The 27761-nt window shown below is 46.2% G+C and overlaps 1 protein-coding gene across 4 annotated transcripts in view; it reads left to right on the top strand.

The window, feature by feature from the left end:
- LOC103718884 (chloride channel protein CLC-c-like) overlaps window positions 1-16671 on the top strand; it is a 37078-nt gene extending 20407 nt beyond the window's left edge. For 3 of the 4 annotated variants that reach the window (XM_026809199.2, XM_008807885.3, XM_039119933.1), the window contains 4 exons: window positions 13077-13339; window positions 13790-14059; window positions 14272-15400; window positions 16351-16671. In XM_026809199.2, the coding sequence (XP_026665000.2) occupies window positions 13077-13339; window positions 13790-14059; window positions 14272-15400; window positions 16351-16440 (1752 nt within the window). In that variant the 3' untranslated portion in view covers window positions 16441-16671. The remainder of the gene's footprint in view (window positions 1-13076; window positions 13340-13789; window positions 14060-14271; window positions 15401-16350) is intronic. The other variant, XM_026809200.2, reaches the window with a different exon arrangement.
- The last annotated feature ends 11090 nt before the right edge of the window (window positions 16672-27761 follow it).

Raw genomic sequence — 27761 nt, 5'->3', positions numbered from 1 at the left:
AGGGCGTCCCTACTGGAAGCGGTCCGGAGGAAGAAACGGACTCCTCCGAGCGGGGTCCCACCGGCGAAGAAGTCCCGCCAGCAGGCGACTCCGACGCCGACAGACGGGTCCGGACCCACCGATCAGGGGGACGCCGCGGGCTCGGACCGACAGTTGACGCCGTATCAGCCCTCCGGTGATGAGACTACCGCTTTTCTGGAGGCGTCACCCGGGCGCGCCCGAGACGGCCGGGTCGGACGCGATCGGTCCCCAGCCCGGCCTTCGACTCGGTCGGCTTCGGATGATACGAGAAGGAGCGCGCCGAGGCCCCGGCCGAGCGGGACCCTGTCGATTTCTGGAGCGGCCCCCGCCCCGAGCACGGTCAGCATGACTCTCCCCCAAGCAATGGGTAAGGGTAAGGCCGCAGAACCACCGTCCGGCTCCGGGGCGAAGTCGGGGTCAGCCTTCACTTTCGCCGGCGCCCGAAACCTCATCGAGACGGTGCTGCTGGAGAGTGACCGTAGGCGGGTCCGGCAGATGGGGATCCCTGACGTCGGAGCTGCCAGCTGCGTCTGTCTCATGTCGGTGAGTGTTCTTCTGGCCGCTTTCGTCATTTATAGGCTCTATTGATCCCCGCCTGACGCCCTCATTTTTCCTATCTCTTAGCTCGCCCAGTACATGATCCGTCTGGAGGAGAGCCACGAGGAACAGGCGAGGCTTCTGGCGAGGGCCGAGAGCCGACTGAAAGCTGTAGAGGAGGGAGGCCAGGCTGCGGCAGGGAGGACAACCAGGGACCTCGAGACGAGGCTCCAGGTGGCCGAAGAGCGGGTACTCGGCTTCGCCGCCCTCGAGAGGCAACTGTTGGAGACTCAGGAGCAACTCAAGGTTGCCTCGGGTCTCGAAGGCGAGATCAGGAAGGCGGAGGAGCGGGCCGAAGAGCAGTCCCGGAAGGCTGCCGACTTCCGGAAGAGGTGGGAGAAGGCCCAGCAGTCAGCCGACAACGCCCGCAACCGAGCCCGATCTCTTGAAGCCAAGCTGGCCGAATTGGAATCGGCCTTGGAGGAGTCCCGCGCGAGCAACCAGGAGCTTCATTCGCGCCTGGAGGAGGCTGAGGCTGCTCGCGTTGCTGCCGAGGCGAAGCACATGGAGGCTCGGGCCGATCTGCTGAGGGTCTCCTCTGAGGCGGACGACCGGATTGTGGCGAAGGTCATAGAGGCGAAAGCTCAGATTACGGAGCGAGCGGAGGCGGCGCTGGCCGAGAAGAGCGCGGAAATCGGGCGTCAGGCGGTACAGGCCTATCGTCAGTCCGCCGAGTTCATCTGTGACATGTCGGACGCGGGGTCCGACTCCTTTATCTTAGGCTTCGATGAAGGCCTGGCGAGGGTGTCCGCTAGATACCCCGAAATTGACCTGAGTGGGGTCTCCCTCCTCGACTCCCCTTCGATGCCATTGCCTGCTGATTCTCCAACTGTCTCCCTACCCCTTGCGGGTGTGCTCGCCGTTCCCGACCCAGGGGTTCCTCCAAGCTGACCCTCTGTATTTTTCTTTGTTCTTTTCTTTGTATGTTGGCGTTTTGCCATGTTGTATGGGTCTCGGCCCTGGTGCAACGAAAGTTAATGCAAACAGAGTGTTTCCTCATTTCACTTTCATCCTTCCTCTTTTTAACTCTCGGTAGCGCCTCGCCGACTCCTGACTCTTGAAGTTCCTCCGGCGCTAGGCCAGGCATCCGAGGGTTAGGCCTCAGGAAATTCATCCGGCGCTAGGCCAGGCATCCGAGGGTTAGGCCTCAGGAAATTCTTCCGGCGCTAGGCCAGGCATCCGAGGGTTAGGCCTCAGGAAATTCTTCCGGCGCTAGGCCAGGCATCCGAGGGTTAGGCCTCAGGAAATTCATCCGGCGCTAGGCTAGGCATCCGAGGATTAGGCCTCAGGAAATTCATCCGGCACTAGGCCAGGCATCCGAGGGTTAGGCCTCAGGAAATTCTTCCGGCGCTAGGCCAGGCATCCGAGGGTTAGGCCTCAGGAAATTCTTCCGGTGCTAGGCCAGGCATCCGAGGGTTAGGCCTCAGGAAATTCTTCCGGCGCTAGGCCAGGCATCCGAGGGTTAGGCCTCAGGAAATTCATCCGGCGCTAGGCCAGGCATCCGAGGATTAGGCCTCAGGAAATTCATCCGGCGCTAGGCCAGGCATTCGAGGGTTAGGCCTCAGGAAATTCTTCCGGCGCTAGGCCAGGCATCCGAGGGTTAGGCCTCAGGAAATTCATCCGGCGCTAGGCCAGGCATCCGAGGATTAGGCCTCAGGAAATTCTTCCGGCACTAGGCCAGGCATCCGAGGGTTAGGCCTCAGGAAATTCTTTCGGCGCTAGGCCAGGCATCCGAGGGTTAGGCCTCAGGAAATTCCGCTCGTTGGTCGGCCACGGCTGGCGCAAGCCGAGGCGACCGGTCGGGGCTTCAGGCTAGTCTGCCCCCGGGATGGTCATCGGGTTAGCCTGGCATCCGAGGGCCGAGCCTCGGGGAATTCCGCTCATTGGTCGGCCAAGGCTGGCGCAAGCCGAGGCGACCGGTCGGGGCTTCAGGCTAGTCTGCTCCCGGGATGATCATCGGGTTAGCCTGGCATCCGAGGGCCGAGCCTCGGAAAATTCCGCTCGTTGGTCTGCCAAGGCTGGCGCAAGCCGAGGTGACCAGTCGGGGCTTCAGGCTAGTCTGCTCCCGGGATGATCATCGGGTTAGCCTGGCATCCGAGGGCCGAGCCTCGGGAAATTCCGCTCGTTGGTCGGCCAAGGCTGGCGCAAGCCGAGGTGACCGGTCGGGGCTTCAGGCTAGTCTGCTTCCGGGATGATCATCGGGTTAGCCTGGCATCCGAGGGCCGAGCCTCGGGAAATTCCGCTCGTTGGTCGGCCAAGGCTGGCGCAAGCCGAGGCGACCGGTCGGGGCTTCAGGCTAGTCTGCTCCCGGGATGATCATCGGGTTAGCCTGGCATCCGAGGGCCGAGCCTCGGGAAATTCCGCTCGTTGGTCGGCCAAGGCTGGCGCAAGCCGAGGTGACCGGTCGGGGCTTCAGGCTAGTCTGCTCCCGGGATGATCATCGGGTTAGCCTGGCATCCGAGGGCTGAGCCTCGGGGAATTCCGCTCATTGGTCGGCCAAGGCTGGCGCAAGCCGAGGCGACCGGTCGGGGCTTCAGGCTAGTCTGCTCCCGGGATGATCATCGGGTTAGCCTGGCATCCGAGGGCCGAGCCTCGGGAAATTCCGCTCGTTGGCCACGCGCCTGTCGCTTGCCGCTCGACGGGATTTCTCCGTGGCCAGCTACGATCGTGTTTCTCCTATTCTCCAAGCGTCGCCTGGGGAACACCAGAAGGGTATTAAATGCTAATTGAGGCGTTACCTGGGAAATCGGATCGCCAGTTGCTGCTTGCAAGGAGTGTCAGTTAAGCGGCCGCGATACGCGCGCTCTTCGAGGCGGATGCGGCCTGGGCGCGAGCGGAGATACGTGGGCCGTGGGATACACACCGCCCGGAGTGTCCTGCATGAAGAATGCAATTAAGGAGAACGACGCTTAGGAGATCGTGGGAGGATACGCCTCGAGAGCTGGAACGGCTCCGGATTCGGTGCGCCCGCCTTTATTGGAGCCACCCGCATCGGAACGACCGGGGGGCCACAGTTTGGCTATAAATATAAGTGCAGGTGCGGTGGAGCCTCCCAAGCCGGAGCTATTCAGGTTGCCATGGATCGTGGACCTCCTCTCCGGCGTGTGGCTGGGAAACCCCTGCCGGAGGAACGGGAGGCGCGCCCCTCGCGACCTCCGCCAACTAGCCGTTTCATCTGGGATCAACAAGGAGGTTCTCCCCGGCGGAACTCCGCTCTAGGCGTTTCATCCGGGATCACATCCCCCCTCCTTTCAGCCCCGCCTCCCGATTGAGCTCTGCGCCAGACGCTTCATCCGGGATCGCGCCTCCTCGCGCTCTTCTCCCTTGTATTCCTTCCCTCCCCTTCTTCTGGGGAGGACCGGAATATCCCTTGGAGGTGGCGTTCCTCTGGAGGCAGCGGGAACTTCTTCTGCGGCGGCTCCTCATCTTTTTCGTGAGGCGTCGATGGCGCCTCCGGGGGGAAGCACCCACGCCCGGTGGGATTGCAGCTGCTTCGGATGGAGGGTTCGGGATCCCAGATCTTCAGCTCCACGGAGTCTCCACCTCTTCCTTGTTTTCTTTACTCCCCAATTCCCCTCTGGGAATTCTTTGTAATCACACGAACACACCGTTGTAACCAGGAATTATTGAAATGAAAAGAATTGTACATTTTTCGAACTGTCTTCCTGGCTTTGTCGTTCTACTGGTAATACGCCCGCAGGTTAGCGGAATTCCAGCTTCTCGGAATTTCTCGACCATCTAGGGCCTCCAACTGGTAGGAGCCAGGTCGGTTTACCCAGCGAACCCTATACGGGCCTTCCCAATTTGGCACCAGCTTCCCACCTTCCACGGGTTGAGATGCTTTGGCTCGCCTTAGCACCAGATCTCCGATTCTGAAAAGTTTCGGTCGGACCTTGGAGTTATAATATCGGGCCACCCTCCGCTGATACATCGCCATCCGAACCTGCGCCATTTCTCTTGCTTCTTCCAAGAGGTCCAGGTTCCCTCGGAGTTGCTCCGAATTGGCCTCGGGTCGGTGCGCGGCCACCCGGGGCGAGGGGAGTCCGAGCTCCACGGGAACAACCGCTTCCGTGCCATAGGTTAGGCTGAAAGGTGTCTCCCCGGTAGGGGTCCGATGCGTGGTCCGATACGCCCAAAGGACATTCTCGAGTTCTTCGACCCAAGCTTGCCCCGTCCGACCGATTCGCGCCTTAATTTCTTGGAGGATTGTCCGATTTGTGACCTCGGCCTCACCGTTGGTTTGGGGATGCGACACAGATGTGAACCGATGCTCGATCCCGAACTCCTCGCAGAAATCACGGAAATGCTTGTTGTCGAACTGTCGACCATTATCCGAGATGAGGACTCGGGGTACCCCAAATCGGACAATGATGTTTTTCTTCACGAACTTCCGGACTTGCGCCTCCGTGATAGTGGCCAGCGGCTCTGCCTCCACCCACTTGGTGAAGTAGTCGATTGCAACAATCAAGAATTTCCGCTGGGCTGAAGCGACGGGGAATGGTCCGAGGATATCCATTCCCCACTGTGCGAAGGGCCAGGGTGCGGTGATTGGTGCCAAGGGGACAGAAGGGACTCTCTGGACGTTGGCGTGGCGCTGGCAGGCGTCGCATTTCCGTACATGATCCTTTGAGTCCTCCAACAAGGTAGGCCAATAATAGCCTTGCCTCATGATCTTGTGCGCCAAGGACCTAGCCCCCAAGTGCGATCCGCAAACGCCCTCGTGGACTTCGCCGAGGACGTAGGCTGCCTCCGAGGGGCGGAGGCACCTTAAGAGGGGGGCGGTAAACGAGGCCCGATACAGCCTCCCTTCATAGAGTACGTAGTGGGCGGACTTCTTGACAAGTCGCCGAGCTTGATCTTCATCTTCAGGGAGGATCCCTTCGGCGAGGTAGGCGACGAGCGGGTCCATCCAAGACGGCTCCGGATCAATCGCCATCACCGCTCCAGCCTCGCCGATGCTCGGAGCCTCCAGGGTCTCCAGGTAGATTGCCCTCGACAAGTTGTGCGCCTCTGCGCTCACCAAGCGGGACAACCTGTCGGCCCTAGCATTTTCGCTTCTGGGGACCTGCTGGATGTCGACACTGCCGAGATCGGGAATGAGTGCTTGCACCTTCCGGACGTAGTTCTGCATGGTCGGGCTCCGGGCCTCGAACTCCCCACGGACCTGCCCGACCACCAGCTGGGAGTCGGTGAAGACCTTCAAACGCCGGATGCCGAGCTCCCTGGTGAGTTTGAGTCCCGTGACTAGGGCCTCGTACTCCGCCTCGTTGTTGGTCACTGGAAATCCAAATCTCAAGGCATACTCGGCTATCACTCCATCAGGACTGGTAAGGACCAGCCCGGCTCCTCCACCCTCGGGGTTCGACGACCCATCGATGTGAAGCGTCCAGGTCGGGAGGTCGAGGCTGGGCGTTTTCGGCGGTCTAGGTTCCGCCTCCTGCACCGTGCACTCAGCGAGGAAATCCGCGAGCATCTGGGCCTTGATGGCGGGTCGAGGCTGGTAGCGGATGTCGAACTCACCGAGTTCTATTGCCCACTTCACCAGCCGTCCCGCATTCCCGGGGCTGCTGAGGATCTGTCGTAGTGGTTGATCAGTTAAGAGGGTGACAGAATGGGCCTGGAAATAAGGGCGGAGTCTCCTGGTCGCGGTCAGCAGCGCGAAGGCGATCTTCTCAGCCTTCGTATACCGCGTCTCGGCATCCCGTAGGACCCGGCTGATGTAGTACACGGGCTTCTGAAGCTTTGCCTCTTCCCGAACCAGCACCGCACTGACCGCGGTTGGGGAGACCGCCAGATAGAGGTAGAGCATCTCCCCTTCTTGCGGCTTGGACAGTAGGGGAGGAGACGCCAGGTATTCCTTGAGCTGGTCGAATGCTGCTTGACATTCGGCCGTCCAGAGGAAGTCTTTCGGGCGTTTTAACACCTTGAAGAATGGTTGGCAGCGTTCGGCCGATTTTGCCACAAATCGTCCAAGCGCGGCGACCCTTCCAGCGAGCTCCTGAACCTCCTTTACTTTGGTCGGAGGGGACATACCTTGGATGGCCTTGATTTTGTCCGGGTTGGCTTCGATACGCCGCTGGTTGACAATGAAACCGAGGAACCTCCCGGCCGAAGCACCGAAGGCGCACTTCGCTGGGTTCAGCTTCATGCGAAACTTCCGCAAGGTGGTGAAAGTCTCCTCCAAATCCGCGATGTGCTGGTCTGCATGGCGGCTCTTCACCAGCATATCGTCCACGTACACCTCCATGTTCCGGCCGATTTGCTCTTTGAAGATTTTGTTGACGAGGCGCTGGTAAGTGGCGCCAGCATTCTTCAGACCGAAGGGCATTACCTTGTAGCAGTACAGCCCCCGGTGATAGTGTGGATCACGCCCGCAACGGGTCGATTCTGCTCCCGAGGCTCCGGAGGAGCCGGGTCGGCCGGACGCGGGTCTGCGGGGGGACGTCGGTCGCTCACATATCGACCGAGACGCCCCCGACGGATAAGAGCCTCGATCTCGTCCCGAAGCTGGAAGCAGTCCTCTGTGTCGTGGCCGTGGTCTCGGTGGTACTCACAGTACGCCCGGGAGGGCCTCTTTCCAGGGATCCTTCGTATCTGTCTCGGGGCCGGGAGGTCCTCCCGCCCCTTGATCTCCATAAGGATCTGGGCCCGGGGAGTTAGGAGAGGGGTGTACCGGTTGAAACGTCGGGGCGGAGAACGAGGGCGTGGGGCGCCGTGGTTCTTCGCCGACGACGGGCTTCTGCGCCGACGCTGGGGCGTCGGGCTACTCCTCTGGCGTGCCTCTTTCCGCCTTTTCTTCCCAAGCTTTGGAGGGATCTCAGCAGCCTCCTTGCTCCGATGGGCGGCCGCCTCCTCGGCGTCCGCATACTGGTTCGCCCGGGACAACAGCTCTGGGAAGCTCCGCGGCAGGCGTTTGTCCAGGGAGAAGGTGAGCCTGCCCTTCCAGAAGCCACGCTTCAGGGCTGAAAGAGCTACCTCCTGACTCAGGTTCCGGACCTCCAGCGTAGCCCTGTTGAAGCGGGTAAGATAATCCCGCAGGCTTTCTCCCTCGTTTTGCCGGACGTCAAAGAGGGAGTCGGAGACCAGTCGCCGCCGGCTACTGACGGCGAAATGAGTGATGAAGAGGCGAGTGAACTGGTCGAAAGACCGGATTGAGTCAGCCTCCAGCCCGGCGAACCACGCCCTCGCCGGGCCACGGAGGGTTGTCGGGAAGGCCTTGCAGAGAAGGGGATCTGATGCTCCGTGGAGGAGCATAAGGGTCCTGAAACTCTCGACGTGATCCCGCGGGTCTGCCGCCCTGTCATAGGGCTCGATCGCCGGCATTTTGAACCCCGGGGGATTCGGGGTCCGCAGGATCCTCGAGGCAAGCGCCGGCTGGGAGGAGATCTCTAAGTCGGCGAAGGGATCTTTGGAATGGCCCTTCAGGACCTGGAGTTGTCGGTGGAGATCATCCACCCGCCGGTCCAGAGAGCGCGACCGGTGGGTGGGAGACAAGGAGCGGCGAGTGGGGGACCGACTGGAGCGCGGGTTCCTCGAGGACTGGGGGGTCTGGGAACGCGCCCGGGCCCGCCTCTCGTACCCCGCGCAGCTCCGATGGGAAGGTCCCGGCAGAATAGACCATGCTCGAGAATCCTCCTCGCGCCGGCGCTCCTCCCCATGGGAGAGGAAGGAGCGCGGGTTGAGGAGGACAGGCGAGCGCTCAGGGAGCAGTGGCTCCTGAGCCCGCTGCGGCGCCCGGGACATCGCACCCTGCAGATTCTGCACCGCCTCCGCGAGGGTGCGAACCTGCTGGGCTAGCTGGTCGAACTGGGCGGCTTCGACCGTCTGAATGGGCGGTGGGGTGGTGGAGTGTTGCTGAGAGTGTGTTGGAGATGCAGCGGCCTCCCGGCCGGAGGCGCGAGAGGCCCCGCGACCAGAAGCATTGGAAGCTCCACGACCACCTCGCCGTGCCATTACGATCGCTCTGAGATCTGGCCCTTCCTGTAGCGCCAACTGTTGCTGGTGGTCCAAACCGAGAACGATTGGCACAGCGGTGTGAACGGGGTTCCCTTTGAGTTGCTTTGGTTGTGCTCCGCCCTCTGCCGTGAAACCTGCAAGCAAGCCTCGCACCACCACCGGGGTAGTGGGGGCCCTCCGACGATCAAGTCAGAGGAGATCGAAGGAGAAGGAGAAGGAGAAGGTAGCAGGTGAGATGATACTCTGGAAGATATATCTTACCCTCCCCCTTCCCCCCAGCCTCATATATATATCAGGTTGGGGGGTTTTTCCGGGGATTCGTCATCGTGTGGCACGATGGGGCTGCCACTGACATGGCCGTTACAGGGCGTCGTGGGGCAGCGCTGGGTACAGCCATGGCAGGGCATAGTGGAGCTCCGCTTTGTACGGCTGTTACAGGGGATCGTGGGGCAGCGCCGGATACGGCCGTTGCAGGGAGTAGTGGAGCAGGGGGCCGCGGCGTGCCTCAGAGGAACAGTCTGTTGTTGTCGAGAGATTGCCGACTCGGGGTCGGATTGCTGGATCAAGGGGCAGCCGACTCGGGGTCGGGCTGCGGAGCCGAAGATATCCGACCCGAGGTCGGATTGCTGGATCAAGGGGCAGCCGACTCGGGGTCGGGCTGCGGAGCCGAAGATATCCGACCCGAGGTCGGATTGCTGGATCAAGGGGCAGCCGTAGTCTTCCTGGGCGCGCGTGCCGGTCACGTGGGGCATGGTGGCTAAGTTCCCCCGTAACAGGTTCCATTTAAAGGTTCTAATGAATCTCCTTATGAACTTTGGAAAGGAAGAAAACCTAACCTAAACTTTCTAAAAGTTTGGGGTTGTTTGGCTAAGGTTAATATTCCTTTAATTAAGAAAAGAAAATTAGGACCCAAGACTTTTGATGCTATATTTCTTGGTTATTCTCTTAATAGTGTTACTTATAGATTCTTAGTCATTAGTTCTGATATTAGTGGCATAGATAAGAATACTATAATTGAATCTAAAGATGCTTCTTTCTTTGAAGACATTTTTTCTTTTAAAGATAAAATAGAAAAGCATATAATAGATAGATCTAATAATGCATCTTGTAATTCACCTTCTAATGACAATGAAAATGAACTTATTGATGTTAATGAACTTGGTAGAAGCAAAAGAATTAGAAAAAAGAAAGATTTTGGATCTGATTTCTATACCTTTATGGTTGAAGATGATCCTAAAACATATAAAGATGCTATGAACTCATTAGATTCTATGTTTTGGAAGGAAGCTATTAATAGTGAAATGAATTCACTTATGATTAATGAAACATGGTTTCTAACTGATTTACCACCTGATAGTAAGGCTTTAGGTTGTAAATGGATCTTTAAGAAGAAATTAAGACCTGATGGTTCAATTGAAAAATATAAAGCAAGGCTTTACTCAGAAAGAGGGTATTGACTACTTTGATATGTCTTCTCCTGTGACTAAGATAACCACTATCCGTACTTTAATTGCACTAGCTTCAATCCATAATTTGGTAATCCATCAGATGGATGTCAAGACTGCCTTCCTCTATGGTAATTTAGAGGAAGAGATTTATATGGATCAGCCAGAGGGATATGTGGCTCAGGAACAGAAAAGAAAAGTTTGTAGGTTAGTCAAATCTCTTTATGGTTTAAACAAGCTCCTAAGCAATGGCATAGAAAATTTGATGAAATAATTGTTTCTTATGGCTTTAAAGTAAATGATCCGATAAATGCTTATATTCTAAGTTAGAAAATAATTCATGTGTTATCTTGTGTTTATATGTTGATGATATCTTAATTTTTGGTACTAATATGAATATTATAACTGATATCAAGAATTTTTTATCTAATAATTTTGATATGAAAGTTTTAGGTCAGGCAGAGGTAATTTTTGGTAACAGGATTACCAGAATACCTAATGGTATAATATTTGATCAATCACAATATATTGAGAAAATTTTGAAGAAATTTGATAAGTACAACTGTAAACCAGTGAGTACACCTTATGAGCATGGTTTGAACTTGAAGTGCAACAAAGGTGATCCAGTGGCCCAAGAAAAATATGCTCAGATTATTGAGACACTGATGTATGTTGCAAATACAAGTAGACCTAACATTTCCTATGCTATAGGAAAGCTCAGTAGGTTTAATAGTTGCCCTAGTCTTAGTCACTGGGAAGCACTGAACATAGTACTTAGATACTTGAGAGGCATCATGTCTTATGGTTTACATTACTCAAGATTTTTCGCTGTACTTGAAGGATACAGTGATGCTAGTTGGATCACTGATTCAATGAACCGAAAAGGAACTAGTGGATACATATTCATGTTGGGTGGTGTAGCTGTTGCTTGGAGATCATCCAAACAAACTGTGATCACCAGATCCACTATGGAGGCTGAGATTGTAGCCTTAGATTCTGCAACTCAAGAAGCAAAATGGTTTAAGAATCTTATGTCAGAAATTTCTATTATGAAAAAGCCTATGCCTGCTATCTCTTTGTTATGTGACAATGAAGCTGCAATTAATACTTGTAGAAATACTGAATATATCAAGAGAAACAGAAGACACATTAGTGTGAGACATAAGACAATTAGATACCTAATTAAAAATGGTATCGAGACTTTGGAATTTGTTAGATCTGAAGGTAACCTAGCAGATCCTTTGACTAAAGGACTAGCTAGAAGCAAAGTTATAGAAACATCAAGGGGGATGGGACTGAAACCCATAAGGAATCATTGACAATGGCAACCCAACCTATTCTGACTGGAGATCCCAAGACGAAAGGTTCAACAGGAAAAAACGAGTTGTTTAATGATTAGTTAGCACTATTATTAAATGATTTTATGTCATTTGATCTCTCCCTATGATGTGAGTGCTAAACACAGTAGAGGTATACGGAAGAGTTTAAAACTCTAAATGAGTCCGAGTCTATGGCAAGGTGCTGTGCTGCGAGCACCTTTGGAGGATTCACCTATGTGAGTGTGACTGTATGGCCACAGTCTATGGGGATAAGGGTTTAACCCCTAGAGTGCTCATGAAACTGAGATATTGGTGCATGAGGCCGAAAAGCACCACCTATGATGAACCCAGCATTTGCACTTGTCATGGGTGAAGTATATGAAAATCTGAACCAAAGAATTTGGTTCAAAGCTTTTTAGTTACCACTATTCCTTTCAGATGTAAGTATACTTTCACTAGGTAAAGGTTCAAAGACGCAAGCTACCTTTATTGAAGTCGTGACATGAAAAGCCCGGTATGATTTTTTTTTTATAAAATCTTGAAAATATTTTAATCAGGTGGGGGATTGTTGGATTTATTAATGATTAAATATTTTATTTTGTCACCATCCTCTGGTGGTGCGGTTGGTTTGTGTGTGGGGTTGTTCTCACAAGGATGTGAGATCGAGTCTTCTTCCCGTGGTTTTTACGTAAAAGCCTTTCGTGCAAGGAAGCTTGCATGAACGTAAAAGCACTTGCTTTTACGTTCGCTTGAGGGGCACGCAAGGCCCAGGAGTCGCGCTCGTCGCGTCCATGCGAAGGATCGCGCCCGCGAGGGGCACGACCGTGGTTTCGCACCTCACGCGAAGAGTCGCGCCCTGGGCACGACCGTGGTTTCTCTCCTCACGCGAAGAGTCGCGCCCCACAGGCATACGTCTCGTAGAGGTCTATAAATAGACGACCTCTATAGATTAGAAATATATCAGATCAGAAACAGAGGATTCCTAATCTCTCTTCTTTCTCTACTCTTTCTACCAGTTAAAATATTTCTTCTAAATTTATTTTTATTTTTTCAAACGGGCTTGCTGCATATTGATTCTGGGTTCGAAGCCTTCTTTGATCCGTGCAAATCATTGAGGAGTAGAACGCCATCCAAGCCTAGTGCACTGTAAGGTGGCGAAATCTACTTCAAGAAAAATGACCAACATACTATGCCTCAGCATCTCGGGTTCCATTTTTCTACTTTTACTTTTATTTTATTTTTTTGTTTTAGCCAATTACTGCCTATTATTTATTGAAGTAGAATAGTTTAGTTTTATTTCTGCTTCAAATTTATTTGCAACAAACTCTTCATGTTATGGACTGAATAGTTGTTGACATAAAGATATATTGAAGATTTAATACTGTTAACATAATTGCTAGCTTCAGCTTATGGACATCTACATCAATTTGTCTTCTAATTTGCATGAAAATATAGCAGAATCTGGTTTATGCAGCAAGCCTTCCGAACTTTTCCTCGGACTTCTTGAATGTAATTGTTAGTTGCAACTTGGCCAAGGATCAGAAATTTCTTCAAACTTTGTAGTATCTCAAGTTCTACATTCTCCAAGTCATCACATATAGTAACCATTTGTGGGTCTGGTAATGAGCTAGAAGGCTTAGTTTTCTTTATGAATCCATATGGCTGGCTGTTGTCTGTTTGCATTGCTGTTCCTCGAAAGTCTTTCTGTTTTGAGTGCATTTGATGTGGCAATCTGCAGATATTTGGTTCCATTGGGGGAGTTGCTGCTGGATTTGTATTGGGGAAGGAGGGGCCTATGGTACACACAGGAGCATGTATTGCAAACTTGCTTGGTCAGGGTGGATCTCGCAAGTATCATCTGACTTGGACATGGCTTAGATACTTCAAAAATGATAGGGATCGACGCGATTTGATCACTTGTGGGGCTGCTGCAGGTGTGGCAGCTGCCTTCCGAGCCCCAGTTGGTGGGGTCCTATTTGCCCTTGAAGAGGCAGCCTCTTGGTATCTTGTTAATACTTAATATTTCTTTTTTTTTTATCATGTCTCTTTTCATGTACCTGCATTCTGGTGAACTCTATGCTTCAAGGAACAGTCTTTCTTCATAGTATTAGTCACCAATCTGACAAAGATGATTCAAGAAAACCTCAGCACATACAGTAGGAAGCAGACCAACAGGCACCCATCATACAGTCAAGATGATGATTCTGTGACATTTGTTAGATAGTTATGTACATGCAGAGCTTACAAGCACATCTAACGCATATGGATGAATGGATGACAGAAACAGAAATGATACATTTCATTTTTTTTTTTGGAGAAAAATGATACATCTGATATTAACTTCATATGAAATTTGGTCGACTTTACTGTTTATCCACTTTGGGGAGAGTAACAAAGCCTTGTTAGCTTATTCTATTATAAAGTTTTAGCTGTTTTTCTTCCATCATTTAGGTGGCGAAGTGCTCTTCTTTGGAGAACATTTTTCACAACAGCAGTGGTTGCTGTTACATTGAGAGCTTTCATAGAATACTGCCGGAGTGGAAAATGTGGGCTCTTTGGAGAAGGAGGGTTGATAATGTTTGATCTAAGTTCAACTGCTACCTCATATAGAACACCAGATCTTATCGCAGTTATAGTTCTTGGAGTCATTGGAGGTATTTTTGGAAGCCTCTACAACTTTCTCGTGGACAAGGTCCTTCGCACATATAGCATCATAAACGAGTATGTCTCAAAACAGCTTAGTTCATTAATGTCTTTCTCGGATTGTGTTTATATTCTGGACATTAGTTTGAATGTTCTGTCATCATCATCATAACTTGCGAATATTCTATTGAATTGATTTACTGTTATCTGAAACGTTTTAGTTCCGCTGTAATTGTTGTTCTTCCATGCTGCCTCGTTGTTTGGTGTTGAGAGGGTGTCATTTATTGCAGGAAAGGTGCACCTTTCAAGATCCTTCTGACCGTCACCATCTCTCTCTTGACCTCATGCTGCTCCTATGGACTCCCATGGCTAGCCAAATGCACTCGGTGTCCTCTCGATCTAGACCAGTGTCCCACCATTGGCCGCTCAGGCAACTTTAAGAACTTCCAGTGCCCACCAGGTCATTACAATGACCTTGCTTCTCTCTTCCTTAATACCAATGATGATGCCATTCGCAACCTCTTCAGTAGCGGCACTGACAATGAGTTCTACATTTCCACTCTCTTCGTTTTTTTTGCTGCTATTTATTTCCTTGGCATTGTAACCTACGGCATTGCTGTCCCTTCTGGTCTTTTCATCCCCGTTATACTTGCCGGTGCCTCCTATGGTCGCCTGGTAGGGACTATACTTGGCCCCATGTGTGCGCTAGATAAGGGCCTCTTTGCCCTTCTTGGTGCTGCTTCTTTTCTTGGAGGGACCATGAGAATGACTGTCTCAGTTTGTGTTATACTCCTTGAGCTCACCAATGACCTTCTAATGCTTCCCTTGGTAATGCTGGTTCTCCTCGTATCCAAAACCGTAGCAGATAGTTTCAATAGAGGGGTCTATGATCAGATTGTTACGATGAAGGGCTTGCCTTACATGGAGGCCCATGCTGAGCCTTACATGAGAAACCTGGTTGCTGGTGATGTGGTCTCGGGCCCGCTCATTACCTTTTCTGGTGTTGAAAAGGTGGGAAATATAGTGCATGCACTGAGGTTGACTGGACATAATGGATTTCCAGTGGTAGACGAGCCACCCTTTTCAGATGCACCAGAGTTGTGCGGGCTTGTTTTGAGGTCTCATTTGCTTGTGTTGCTGAAAGGCAGGAGGTTTACGAAGGACAGGGTGTTAACTGGGCCAGCAGAGGTTTTTCGAAGGTTTGGTGCCTTCGACTTTGCCAAGGCTGGGTCCGGGAAAGGGGTGAAGCTGCAGGACTTGGATATTAATGGAGAGGAGATGGAAATGTATGTGGATATCCACCCAATTACTAATAGATCCCCGTACACAGTTGTCGAAACGATGTCTCTAGCCAAGGCTGCAGTTCTCTTCAGGGAGCTTGGACTAAGGCACCTATGTGTTGTGCCAAAAACTCCAGGGGTAAGAATTCTTTCCTTCTTATTTCTTATTCTGCTGTGTGTTGCACCTTATGCTAACACCTGATATCAACCTAAATAATCATATATCTAAATGTGCAAGAGCATTTTTCTTGGAAAGAATTTATTAGTGTGCAGTACATCCTGCTTTAGTTCTGCAACTAGGATAGTAAATACATATTTTATGATAAACTTTCTTCAATTACTGGCTGCTTAATTGCCCAAGTCATATTTCTTCAACATTTTATCCATTATTTCATTTGCAATTTGACTCAGATCAGATCAATTTAGATATGCAGAGAAGTCTGACCAACCACAGACAAGCAATCTTTACAATACACTGCCCTTTGAGAATGTCCTGGTCTTCTTTTATTGTTCGACTAAAACAAAAGTTGTTTGTGAGCCATAGTTCATCAGGCTATAGGGAACTTGGCGGCTCTGAGGTTAGGATAACCACTGGGGCCATATCATTCCATTAAATAAGGGCAAGGGAATATACTCCAAGGAGGGACATGACAATTGAGGGGCTTTCTCATCTCATCACCAAACATCTGAACTGTTTTATATTAACAAAAGTTGTAAAAAAATGTTAGTGGTGATAAATAAATTGAGCTTGTAAACCATTGAATTTTCGGCAGTGTGCTAATTGATCTGTTGAGAACAATTGACATTTGATCCCTAGATTGAGAAGAATTGATATATACTCAATTGAAATGCTACTAACGCCTTAAGTTGTTGCACTTTTTCTACCGCTAATATGACTGGTGCCCATACAGCCTGTCTTTGCTTCTCATGCCTTTGTTACCTTTATCCCACTCAAAACTAACTTAGATTCTGAGTCATGAAAACTTTAGTAATTGCAATGCTAGTCTTATTTATAAGTTCATCTTGCTAAACATGCCTTGTTATCAAGTGTTAGTGATTTCCTGAAACCTGAAATCTGTTTTCTTGCAGAGGCCTCCCATTGTTGGGATTTTGACGCGGCATGACTTCATGCCAGAGCACATTCTTGGACTGTTTCCTCAATTCAAGCATCACATGTAGAACTATGGAACATTGATGTAATGTTCTCTTCCCTGATCTAGTTGTTATTGCTGTTACTCTTACAATTGCAGTTAGTGTCATGACCATTCTTGGTCACCGTTTTTTTCTTGGAGACTGGAGAAGGTCTAAGCTTGAAGCTTCATATTTACTATTAAAAAACAAACATCGAATCTCAAATGTATTTAGTTCCATTTTCTTCATAATGTATATTTCTATTATGTCTGATGAGAATTTGACATTCTTTGCATGGTAGCTCATCAGACTCATTTCTCTTTTTCTCACACAGTCCACAAATTCTGGAGATAAAGACCTCCAATAAAGGAATTTCTACCAATTGCATGCTGGTTGGATAAGGAATTCTCTTGGAGAAATTGTTTTGATAGGGCCGTATATAGTTATTCAGACTTTCTCAGATATTTCCCACGTAGCCTTGAGGATACACCATTGGAATACGACTTAAGGTAGAACAAGAAAACGGGTGATGTATTTAACACAAGAACCATCATGCCTGTTTCTGCCATCACCATATCCAAATAACCAAGAAGCCTTATCCAGTTTCTCTAAGTCTGTTCTCACTGCTGCCATCTGTTTGCAGAGCTCTCATCGGAAATTTTACTTGTCTAGTATTGTATGTACTGTCATTGTAGAGAGAAATATCAGTCTGAATAGTCTGTTGTCAAGCAACGTATAAAAGAAATTAGTTTTCAAGCAAAAAAAAAATGGAGGAGTATTGGTTGAATTTAATTTCAAAATCCAATCAATCAAATACAGTAGAGACAATCAATCAATAAGGGTTGATCGATGAAGGCCTACAAAGATCAATCAACTAATAATTTTTAAAAGATTGAGGCCTACAAAGGCTAATTTATTATCATCTAGAAAGGCCAATCAACCACTAAAGGCTAACCAACTAAAGCCTAGAAAGGCTAATCAATGGCTGATCAATCAAGGTCTAGAAAAACCAATTGGTCAAGAGTGGAGGATCAAACAAAGCAAAAGAATGATAATCAACCAAACACAGTTAATCGGCCAAGGAATACTAATCAGCCAAAATAATAATTCATGTTGACCAAAAATAATATGATAAAAAATAATGATCGAACATGGACAGTCACTGATATGCTATTATTCTTCATCTTACTTGGCTACTAGGAGTGCAGTTATTTAGAATTAAAGTATGCGGTTGGTAAACGTGATGCATGTCTTTGTTTGTTTACTAAGTGCAAATATATTATTTTCTAGCCGACCAACACCAAAATTGATAAATAATTGTTGATAGATATAAATAAAATTGATCGACCTTACCATGCTTGACTTGCAGGTTATTACAGTTGATCGATCAGATATCAACTTTTGTATATCTAGCTCTATAAAATATTATTTTCATTAAGCCACTAGGGGCAATATTTACATCCAAAGGTTAATTGTTTTTAAACCAACCACAAAAAATGGTCATAAAGATTGGATTGATCAAGATTTGATTAATTAATTTATGCATGATAATTAAAAGGGCTATATTTGGTCATTCATTACTCATATAAAAGGGGCCATGTATGGATAGCTTTTTATTAGAACGAACTTCTTAAAAAAAGTTATTTGATCAAGGACAAGTTAGTCATGCCAGTAATCACCAGCAACCACCAAGGCAAGAGATACCAAAATAAGAATTCAGTTAAAAGAACATAGTTATTACTGAAAATAACTACCACTCTACAACATAAGAAAGGAAAGAAAGTTTATTCGCTATATCTCATACTTTACACGCACACATGAATAATTGATATGCACCATAAGAAAAGAAAATATAAGAAAAGAAAGAAAGTTCTAGGCTGCTTCTATACACCACAATAAGCGCCGAAAGTATCATAAATCCCTGAGCTTGGTCCAAAGTTGTCCAACATAAGTTTTCAAATATACCTTGGAGGAGATCAATCGAGCGTTGAAAGCATTCAGCAATTTTGTACCTTATAGTTTATCTAATTAAAGATTATCAATCATATACCAATTATTTTTCTTTCATGTAATCAAGTCTTTATTTGCATGTTTCTCTATTTGTAACTTATTAGTCCCTTCCTAATTTTTATTCTTGCAACATTCTCATTTTGTTAAAAATTTGAAGTCCTTTTACTAAGATATACCACATCCTGTCTCCTAATTAATCTAATTCTACTGATTTCTCAGATTAATTTGGTATGCCAGTGACTCAATCGGCTATTAATTTTTAATTTCTCTAGAAAGATGGAAGATTGGGGTGGCAATTAGATCGGATCGGGTCTGATACGGATCAGGTCCAAAATTCATCAATCCAAATCCGATCTGTTTATTAAATTGGTTAAAATTTCGGAACTGAAACTAATCTGTTTTTTTAACAGATAATCCAATTCGACCCACATAACTTATTTATTAAACAGATCAAGTCAGGTTAAATGGATTATATTAAACGGATTTTTAATGAATTAAATAGATTTAAATAGATTAAGCAGGTTAGATTAAACGGGTCAAAAATAGATTAAACAGGTTTCAAATAAGTTAAACAGATTTTAAACAGTTTAATGGGCCGGGTAATGATCCAGCCTAATTATTAAAATGGATTGAATGAGTTAAAGATTTACACTCAAATTCAATCTATTTAATAAGTAGATCTAGACGAATTGATTCATTTATGACCGAAATTTGTTTATGTTAAATTCAAACCTACTTAAAGCAAATTATTTATGGATCAGATTGACGAGTTAAGGCATAAATTTCTATCCTTATTAACAGGTAGCTACAAGACATTTACTTTCATCCGTCCTTATTCCCCCCGGCTCCCCAAAAGTATAAAATTGTATCTGGCCAACAAAATTTGTTCAAGTTTCCAGCTGAGAACAGAACGAAATGAGTTTACAACTGCCAACCTCATCAACAGAGAAAGCAGCATTCTACCTCTCTTAATTTACAAGAATCAATTTTCATTACAAAAAAAAAAACTTACGAAATCAATTAGTACAGATCGATGTCTTCTGGGGCTTAAATTTGCTTCAAGTTAATCTATCTCGAACTGCATTTCTCGTTATGAAAGAAGTCATTTCATGTAGACGGACATTGTATTGCTCTACTTATTTATTTAATTGTGGGAAACATAATATGAAATCAAACAATGGGAAGGAAATGAAGGGCTTGTTTGGTAGGGCTACCAGGCATGCTCCCTCTCAGGATTTGCTTTTGGGCTGCTCGAAGGACCAGTGGTATGTCCATCTTGGCCCACATTTGATGAACTGGTTTTGGGGCAATCATAGACACAAAGGTCTGTAGATCTAGTTTTCTGAACAGCTTTCGTTATGTCCTGTTGGATCTGTTGAACTTTGTTGCCATTTGGATAATCTTGCAAAATCGATGACGGGTTACTATTTAGTTTGAGACCAACTTGACGGCTGGAAGTTCGGTATGAGTTGTTTCAAATTTAGATTGGATATGATCTAGTTTTTTTATTTCAAATCTTGCAGCAGCAGAACCTCCATGCATTATGATACTGTTATTTCTCTGTTTGGTTTTCTTTGAGTTATCCATCCAACCTCTGAGGTCTTTCTCGTTAATAAAATTATTTTCTATACTACATGCACTATTTTGCCTAACATATATATCAGTAATTATAGCTGCTTATTTTTATGAGATCTATTCATCAAGTATGCATCTCATTGTATTGTTATAAGAATTAGTACTTATGATCGGTGCTGTGGAGGTCCATGTAGTGTCGGAAATAATCTTTCCTTTCGGTTACCGAAAAAATAGTTACCGAAAAAAAGTGTGGACGAAAAATTGCTGACCATGAAGGAGGATTCTCCATCCCATTGGCATCATACCCTCCGGTCGGTTTGTCTTGATCCGTACATACAATTCAGAGTGGAAGCTTTATTTTATGAAAAAAGAAATATGCTATGATATCGCCAAAATTTATATGAGACAGTGCCAGGGTTTCGCTGATTCGGTGACGCAAGCCATGATACTTTTGTCTACCGTTGCCATCCCCGTTTGATGTGACCTTATGGTACGATGTCTTTTCCTGAGCCTGTCGGAAAGGGAAAGGGAAAGGAAAAGGGCCGATGTGCATTGCCGACGGTTGATATTATATTCCGAACCCAATATTCAGATCGGCTGCATAATACAGCCAGATTTTTTTTAGTGTAAAGTTTTAAAAAATATACTAGGCCAACAAATTTATTACAATCGCAATAAAAAATAATTACAATTTATAACATATAATAAAATTGATATAATTATAAAATTTAATCATCCAACCAGTATTAATGATGCTCTATCTATTATTTTTTCAATATGATCTTAATCATAACCAAGCAATCATAGTCAAGTATTAAGCCACTTGCAACATATAGTTCTGAAGAAAAAAAAAGAAGAGAGAATTACGAGCTTTACAACCTAGCAAGAATCCAAAACCGCAATACGATAAGTAGAAAATAATCTTTTAACAATACCAGATAAAATAAATATCATATTAATACTAGAAAAATTCATACAAATAACATGCACATAAGTTTTTATTATCATCTTTTCAAAAAAGCTATATATATATATATTTCAAATATAACTAATTGTTCAACAACAGTTTTTATGTTATGCCATCCGTTTCTCATTAACATAATTTTCATATTTCTTATTAATTAACTTCCGGCTTTGACTAACCAAAATCATGACCCAGTCGAAGACTGATAAATTAAATTCCACTTGTAAGCTCATAGAGTCTATCCTATGCATAAGCTCATGGAAGTTATCTCATGCATAAGTCCATGAAGACTATCCCACGCATAAGCTTGTATAAGCTATCCCACGCGTAAGCCCGTAAAGGCTACCTTATACATAAGCTCGTAAAGGCTATCCTAAGTGTAGGCCCATGGATGTTATTCCATCCATAAGCCCAGGCTATCTTACGCATAAGCTCGTAGAGGCAATTCCATAACGAGGTTAGTTCAAACTATATCTTGTCCGTCTAATTTACATGTTACTCTTGATAAATTAGTTTTCCTTATAATTTCTCTCAAATTCAAAATATCTTTATTCACATATTCCTATTTTCAATATTTGACATGTATAATAACCATACGAATATATTTGTACTAAAAATCATATAAAACACTCATCATATGCCAAACCAAATTAATTGATGTGAATCTCATGATGCAAATCCAGCACTACAAACCTATATATATATATAACTAGTGACTAAGTATAGGGATTCTTACCTCTATCGCAATCCAACGAGCTACAACGCTACCAATCCACACCTAACATATCCAATCAATTTAATATTAATATAACACCAGCTTATCCCTTATCAATCACTTACCATATTAATGAATTAATTATTCAGTAATTACCTACTTTTAGAGTTCTGATATTTGAATTATCCATATTCTTTATCTTTTTTAATGTAAAATTAAAATAAATAAAGGGTCAGGGTCTTACCTTGAATTAGAAACTAAAATATAAGATCTCGTTGAGTTTTTTTTTGTTCGAATGATTGAATTTCCATACAAAATCAGGGCTGACTATGAAAATAAATTCGTATAGAATGATATACGAGGCTAATTAGATAACAATGTCCAATTGTTCAAATTAGTCGACACAATTCAACTCAATCCATCTGATTAAGAAACATGTATTCAATCAAGAAAAGGATAATAGATCAAGGGTTATCAATTATGGGTCTATTGATAGCTGACAACAGTCGGGTGTAGGACGGACATAGTCGACTAGGTAGTAGTGTTCAACGATTCTGGTTGGCCCGCTTTGACCAATCAAACCAGTCAAATCATGAAACAAAAATCAGACCATGATATAGATAACACAATAAAGACCAAGGATGATAGAGTCTAGCAGTACTCAACGATGGTCGGCCTAAAGCTAGCGCAACAAGTGTTCGCAGCAACACTAGCTAAGATCCTCTAGGTCAATCTAGGTTACAAAGGGAACATATAGGACCCTTCTGCTAGGTTCATAGAACCATGTGAAGAGAGAGAAATAAAGAAAAAAAACAAAAAGAGGGGAAAGAGAAAGAGAGAAGAGAGAAAGAAGAGAGATTCTCTTCTTCTTCTCCAAAATAGGGTGGAGTCGATCTCTCCCTCTCTTCTCAGAGCAAGGGTGACAACCACTAAGGTGGCCAAGCTCTGGTGATGACGGCTATGGGCAGCTTTTAACTGCAGCACCACTGGCGACAATGGTCGGCCGGCACAAAGAAGGGAAGAAGATCAAGATGAATCATGGAAGAACTCGACCTAGATCACGGCCGATCTCTTTGACCGACTGCCGCCTAAATATAGAGGTCCTAGGAGGTGGCAAAATTCGGCCAATCTCGGTGGCCGATGGAGGCATAACTCGGAAAAAAGAATGCCAAAATAGGGCACCCCTATATTGGAAAGTATTCCGACAATTTGCCGGCACAAATCATGAGGAGCGAAAGCTAAGATACTAGAGAAGAAAGAGAAGAAGATGGACTCTTACCTTGGTTCGGCGAGGCATTCTAGCAACTCTTTTTGGCAAAAATTGGAGGAAGAAACTTAGAAAGGAGGGTTGAAATCGGTGGCAATTTCTTGATTATTTGTTAGTGGAACTCAAGGAGGAGAAGGGGTGGTCTTAAATAGGCGAAAATCTCTGATTTACCGGTGTTTGGATCGTCCTAAAATTTTTAGTTTCCGACATAATCAGGATCAGAGAGAAAGAAGACACCTAGTCGGAGTCTTTCTCCTTATTTCTCGCACGTGCATCGCATGTGGATCCTTGGGCTTAGCCTCTTTGGGCTGGCCGACAAGCCCAAGGCTACTGGATATTATAATGAAATTGGCAGTGCATCGCATAGTAGGATTTTGCAGAAAAATCTACTCCTCCCCAACTAAATATTTAATTTTTATTTTGTTTGTCAATTTTTTTACATTTTATCTGACCATTATATCTCTGTTTTATAAAAAATTATATGTTTATATTAGTGAATGCATGCATATTGATAACCGCGTCGGTGATGGAGACCTATGAATTGGCAGATTATGGCAAAGCATTTTTCAGGGTAGTTATCTTGTAGAGAACATTTTCTTTAAAAAATATAATATAACGTTGCTATATATATATATATATATATATATATAATGAAAAAAAAAACGCCCTCACCCAACCACGGTAATCCGTATGTAATTATTTTCTTTATCTGCATGTGGCATCAACTTCTCAGGTAAGGCGAAACAATGAGTGCTTAATAGGATAAGATAATGTTGCGATTGAAAGACAAACAATAAAGTTGTTATATAACTTTCTTTCGGAGGTCCATTATTTTAAATCTTAACCTCCTTGCAAAATTTTATTGTTACAATCCAAGATTTCATTTAGAAAACTTAGTTAGAATATATTATTTAAATTTTTTGGCCTATATAAATATATAAGATATACGCAGTGTATAATCGAAATAGGACTATATACATGTAGGGCTGTCAAACGGGCCGAGCTGCTCGGGCTCGGCTCGGGCCCGGCTCGGTAAAAGCCCAGCTCGAGCTCGGCTCGTTAGTCAAACGAGCCCGAGCCCGAGCCCAAAATGAGGCCCGTTTAAATCTGAGCCCGAGCCCGAGCTCGAGCCCGAGCAGCTCGCGAGCCCAAACGAGCCCAAAAGAGAGCTCCAAAATCGAATTGGATTGGTTTGGGTTGGGACTTAGCCCGTTAATCCAAACCCAATCCGTTAATCCTTCCCTCCCACCTGACTGGCTGACCACCTCCTCTTTTTTTTTTTCTTTTTTTCTTCTCCTTTCTTCTGGGTTTCTCCAGAAGCTTCCGGTGCCCTCCCCTCCCCTCTTCCGGGTGTCCCTCCCCTCCTCCCCTCCGGGTGTCCCTCCCCTCCCCTCTCGCCTTTCTCCTCCGCCGCCGATGACTCGCTGCCTCCCTCCGCCGCCGATGCCGAGCTCGGTTCCGTTTCTCCCCTCTCTCTTTTCCCCTCTTTGCCGACTCCTCCACCGGCGATCGTCGCTTTCGCGAGCTCTCCAGATCCGAGCTCCCTCCGCCGCCCTTCGTTCGTCTCAGAAGAAGAAGGCACCGGTCGTTAGGGCTGTTAACGACCGCGAGCTCTCCAGATCCGAGCTCCCTCCGCCGCCCTTCGCTCGTCTCAGAAGAAGAAGGCACCGGTCGTTAGGGCTGTTAACGACCGCGAGCTCTCCAGATCCGAGCTCCCTCCGCCGCCCTTCGTTCGTCTCAGAAGAAGGCACCGGCCGACGAGGTGAGTCTTCTCTTTTTTTATTTCTTTCTTCTGAGTCGCCTTCGTTCGTCTCTCCCTCTCCCTCTCTCCAGATCCGAGCTCCCTCCGCCGCCCTTCGTTCGTCTCAGAAGAAGGCACCGGTCGTTAGGGCTGTTAACGACCGCGAGCTCTCCAGATCCGAGCTCCCTCCGCCGCCCTTCGTTCGTCTCAGAAGAAGAAGGTGAGTCATTCTTCTCCTTTTTTTTAATTTCTTTCTATCCTTCTTCTCTTCTTCTTCTCTTTCCTTCCTTCATTCTTCTCCGACGAACCGCCGGAACTGAGCTCGGCTGGCGGCTGCTCGTTCTTCTCTCCGACGGTCGACGGAGACAGGGACGGGGATGGCCGGATGGGGCTGGGGATGGGGCGGGCTCGGGCTCGCCGCTCGGGCTCGGGCTCGGGCTCGGGCAAACGAGCTTCACGAGCCCGAGCCCGAGCTATGCCGCCCGAGCCCGAGCCCGAGCCCGAGCCCAATCCTGGGCTCGGTACCGAGCCCGAGCTCGAGCCCGAGCCGGGAAGTTGGTGAAACGAGCCGAGCCGAGCCTGCGGAGGCTCGAGCTCGGCTCGGCTCGTTAATAGCCCTATATACATGCATGTATGAATCTCCATATATTTCTTCGTTTAAAATTTTGACGTCCTCGTCAGACTAAAGATGCAAATCCATTCAAATTTAATCTCAATCACTACGATTGATTCATGGTCAGCTTCAATAGGCTCATGCTATAGTATTTTCTAGTCCATATAGAGACCATTATCAGATCTACTCCGACACTATTTATTTATGTGGCACGGCCGGTGTACCTCCAAAGATGGGTTATTCAGGGGTCAAAAGTTTAGATTTACCTATTTTTTTCAATAAGAAAAGCGCTTCCCCAGATCCCACAAAAGATCGTTGACTAACTTCTCGTGACTTGAGCCATTTCTATGTCACTTTGTCGGTAAGAGAGCACACATGAACTGAGATTGACTTCCCTTACCTTTACTGCTCCAAAGATTGGTGTTTTTTTCAAGCACTCCCTCGTTCCCCTTAGGGCTATTCTTGAATATGAAAAAAAGTCCTATTTCCCTTATCGTGCAATCAGAGGGGTTCTCAAACGGCGAAGCCTTACACCGGTCGTGCTGTCCAAGAATTTCATCCAAAAAAAAATTAGTTAGAATATATTATTTAAATTGTTTCGTAATGTACAAATACTTAAAATCTAATTTTTATGAATATTTTCCATTGGTACTCTTGCAACCGGCGAGAACTTCCAGTGGACCGATGGAGGTGGCTGTAATAATAAGTATGGGACATCTGGGGCTATTCTCTCTTTCTTCCACCCATGTTCTCAACATCATTAACATTGACAATAACGGAGTGGGAATTCCTAGCAACACAGGAAGAATGGACAAACATTAGAGACAAAGAAACATGGCTGTCGACGCTCGTCGAGCGACAAGGGAATGGCCCCAAGATTTTCAAGATCCAACATTCGAAATCCTTTCCCTTCTTGTGGGGCCCAAGCCTTATCATCTTCCCTTCAGCCCAAACTTTTGTTAAAAAAGTGACTTTATTTTTGAATACGTTAAAGAAATTTTTTTCTTAATAACGGTTTGTTTTTAGCCGTGCTCAACCATTACTTCTCTAGCGCATCAATAATCTCTTTTGAATTAATAAGTGGACAACGTTTCTTTGAGAAATAAAATAAAGTACGGGCTGAAATAAATGCGCATCAATAATCTAGCATATATGTTGCTAATGCATATGCATGTAATATATTTTGATGAAGATACAAGATTTACTTATAAAAGGATCCAAGGTTTGATAAAGTCTAGAGTAGTCTCTTTCTACAAAGAAAATCTCAGTTTTGTCGATGATAAAGGTAAAGTAGACCTTTCTTCTAACATATATTTTTTTCTTTTTTTCATACGTGCGGACATGCATGTGCACGCGGGCATGCCTCTACAGGTGTTAAGAAGAGATCTACGTTTGACGCAGGGCATTGAAGGCTCCGTCACGTGTTTTGTGCCCAAGAGAAGTCCATCATGTAAGTCCCGTGACTAGCTATCATGGGCGTACATGGCATTGCACCGCTTAGGGACATTGTTTTAAACAATCATGGTCCGCTTTCTGTAAACCTTACCCAAATTAGAACCACAATCCACCCCCTTTTCATATGTCTTCAGCGCCATTTTGTGACACTAAATGACTAAGTGCATATATAAATATCATTCATATTCATGTTGGTGCGACTTAATTATCTCCATTTAAATAAAATACATTTTCAAGAGTTAATATTTTTAAAAAATAATTGATCAATATTATGGGATTCATCATGTCATGATATGTTATGTGGTTCGTACATTGATGAATAAAAAAGTACATGCTCCAGCTAACATGGCTAACAAATCCTACACCATTCACCATGTAAGAATACAAAAGCGTATAGGAATATTAAGTCTATAGTGTAATATCCCCTAAAAATAAAATTTTATCTTTTGAATAGGTCTTTGATGCAGTAGTGAAAATTTTATGCATTGCTAGCTATTTATAATTCACTAGCTTTGTCAAGATTTGAGATAGCAGGCAAATTAGCCAAGCCAAACCGAGTAGATGCTACTTAGTGTACAGGACTCAGCCCAAAAATTTAAGCCGACTAGTCCAAACTAATAAACCCATATGGCATCCCATCTATTAATCAATATGAGAATATAACAATCTTCTCCATCTAATTTCATGATGTTCTCATCATGGTCCCCTACACAAGACAAAGGTTCCAATCATAGCCTGGGTTCTAATCGATACTACTGGATCCTTCTTGAATCTGGAATCCTCTAGTAAGGAGCTCATATGACTAATAAAAGTTGTAATGAATAATGGACTTGGTTTTGATACCACCCGATATGAACTTGGTATGTGCGGCATTTAGAAGTTTTGCTTGCCCAGCCTATCACTTAAGCCTCTGAATGGGCTTGGCTTTGATTCTATTAGAGAATAGTCAAAGCTATTTGGTGGGATAGCCTGGCTAATGAGACCTCCTCCTTTTTTCGAAGCGCCATCGAGTACAGATTGTTTAAGTTC

The sequence above is a fragment of the Phoenix dactylifera genome, unplaced genomic scaffold (genome assembly GCF_009389715.1).
Source record: "Phoenix dactylifera cultivar Barhee BC4 unplaced genomic scaffold, palm_55x_up_171113_PBpolish2nd_filt_p 000661F, whole genome shotgun sequence".
In the NCBI taxonomy this organism is placed as follows: domain Eukaryota; kingdom Viridiplantae; phylum Streptophyta; class Magnoliopsida; order Arecales; family Arecaceae; genus Phoenix; species Phoenix dactylifera.
Note: the sequence above shows the minus strand (reverse complement) of the source record. Positions and strands in the feature narration are given on the sequence as shown.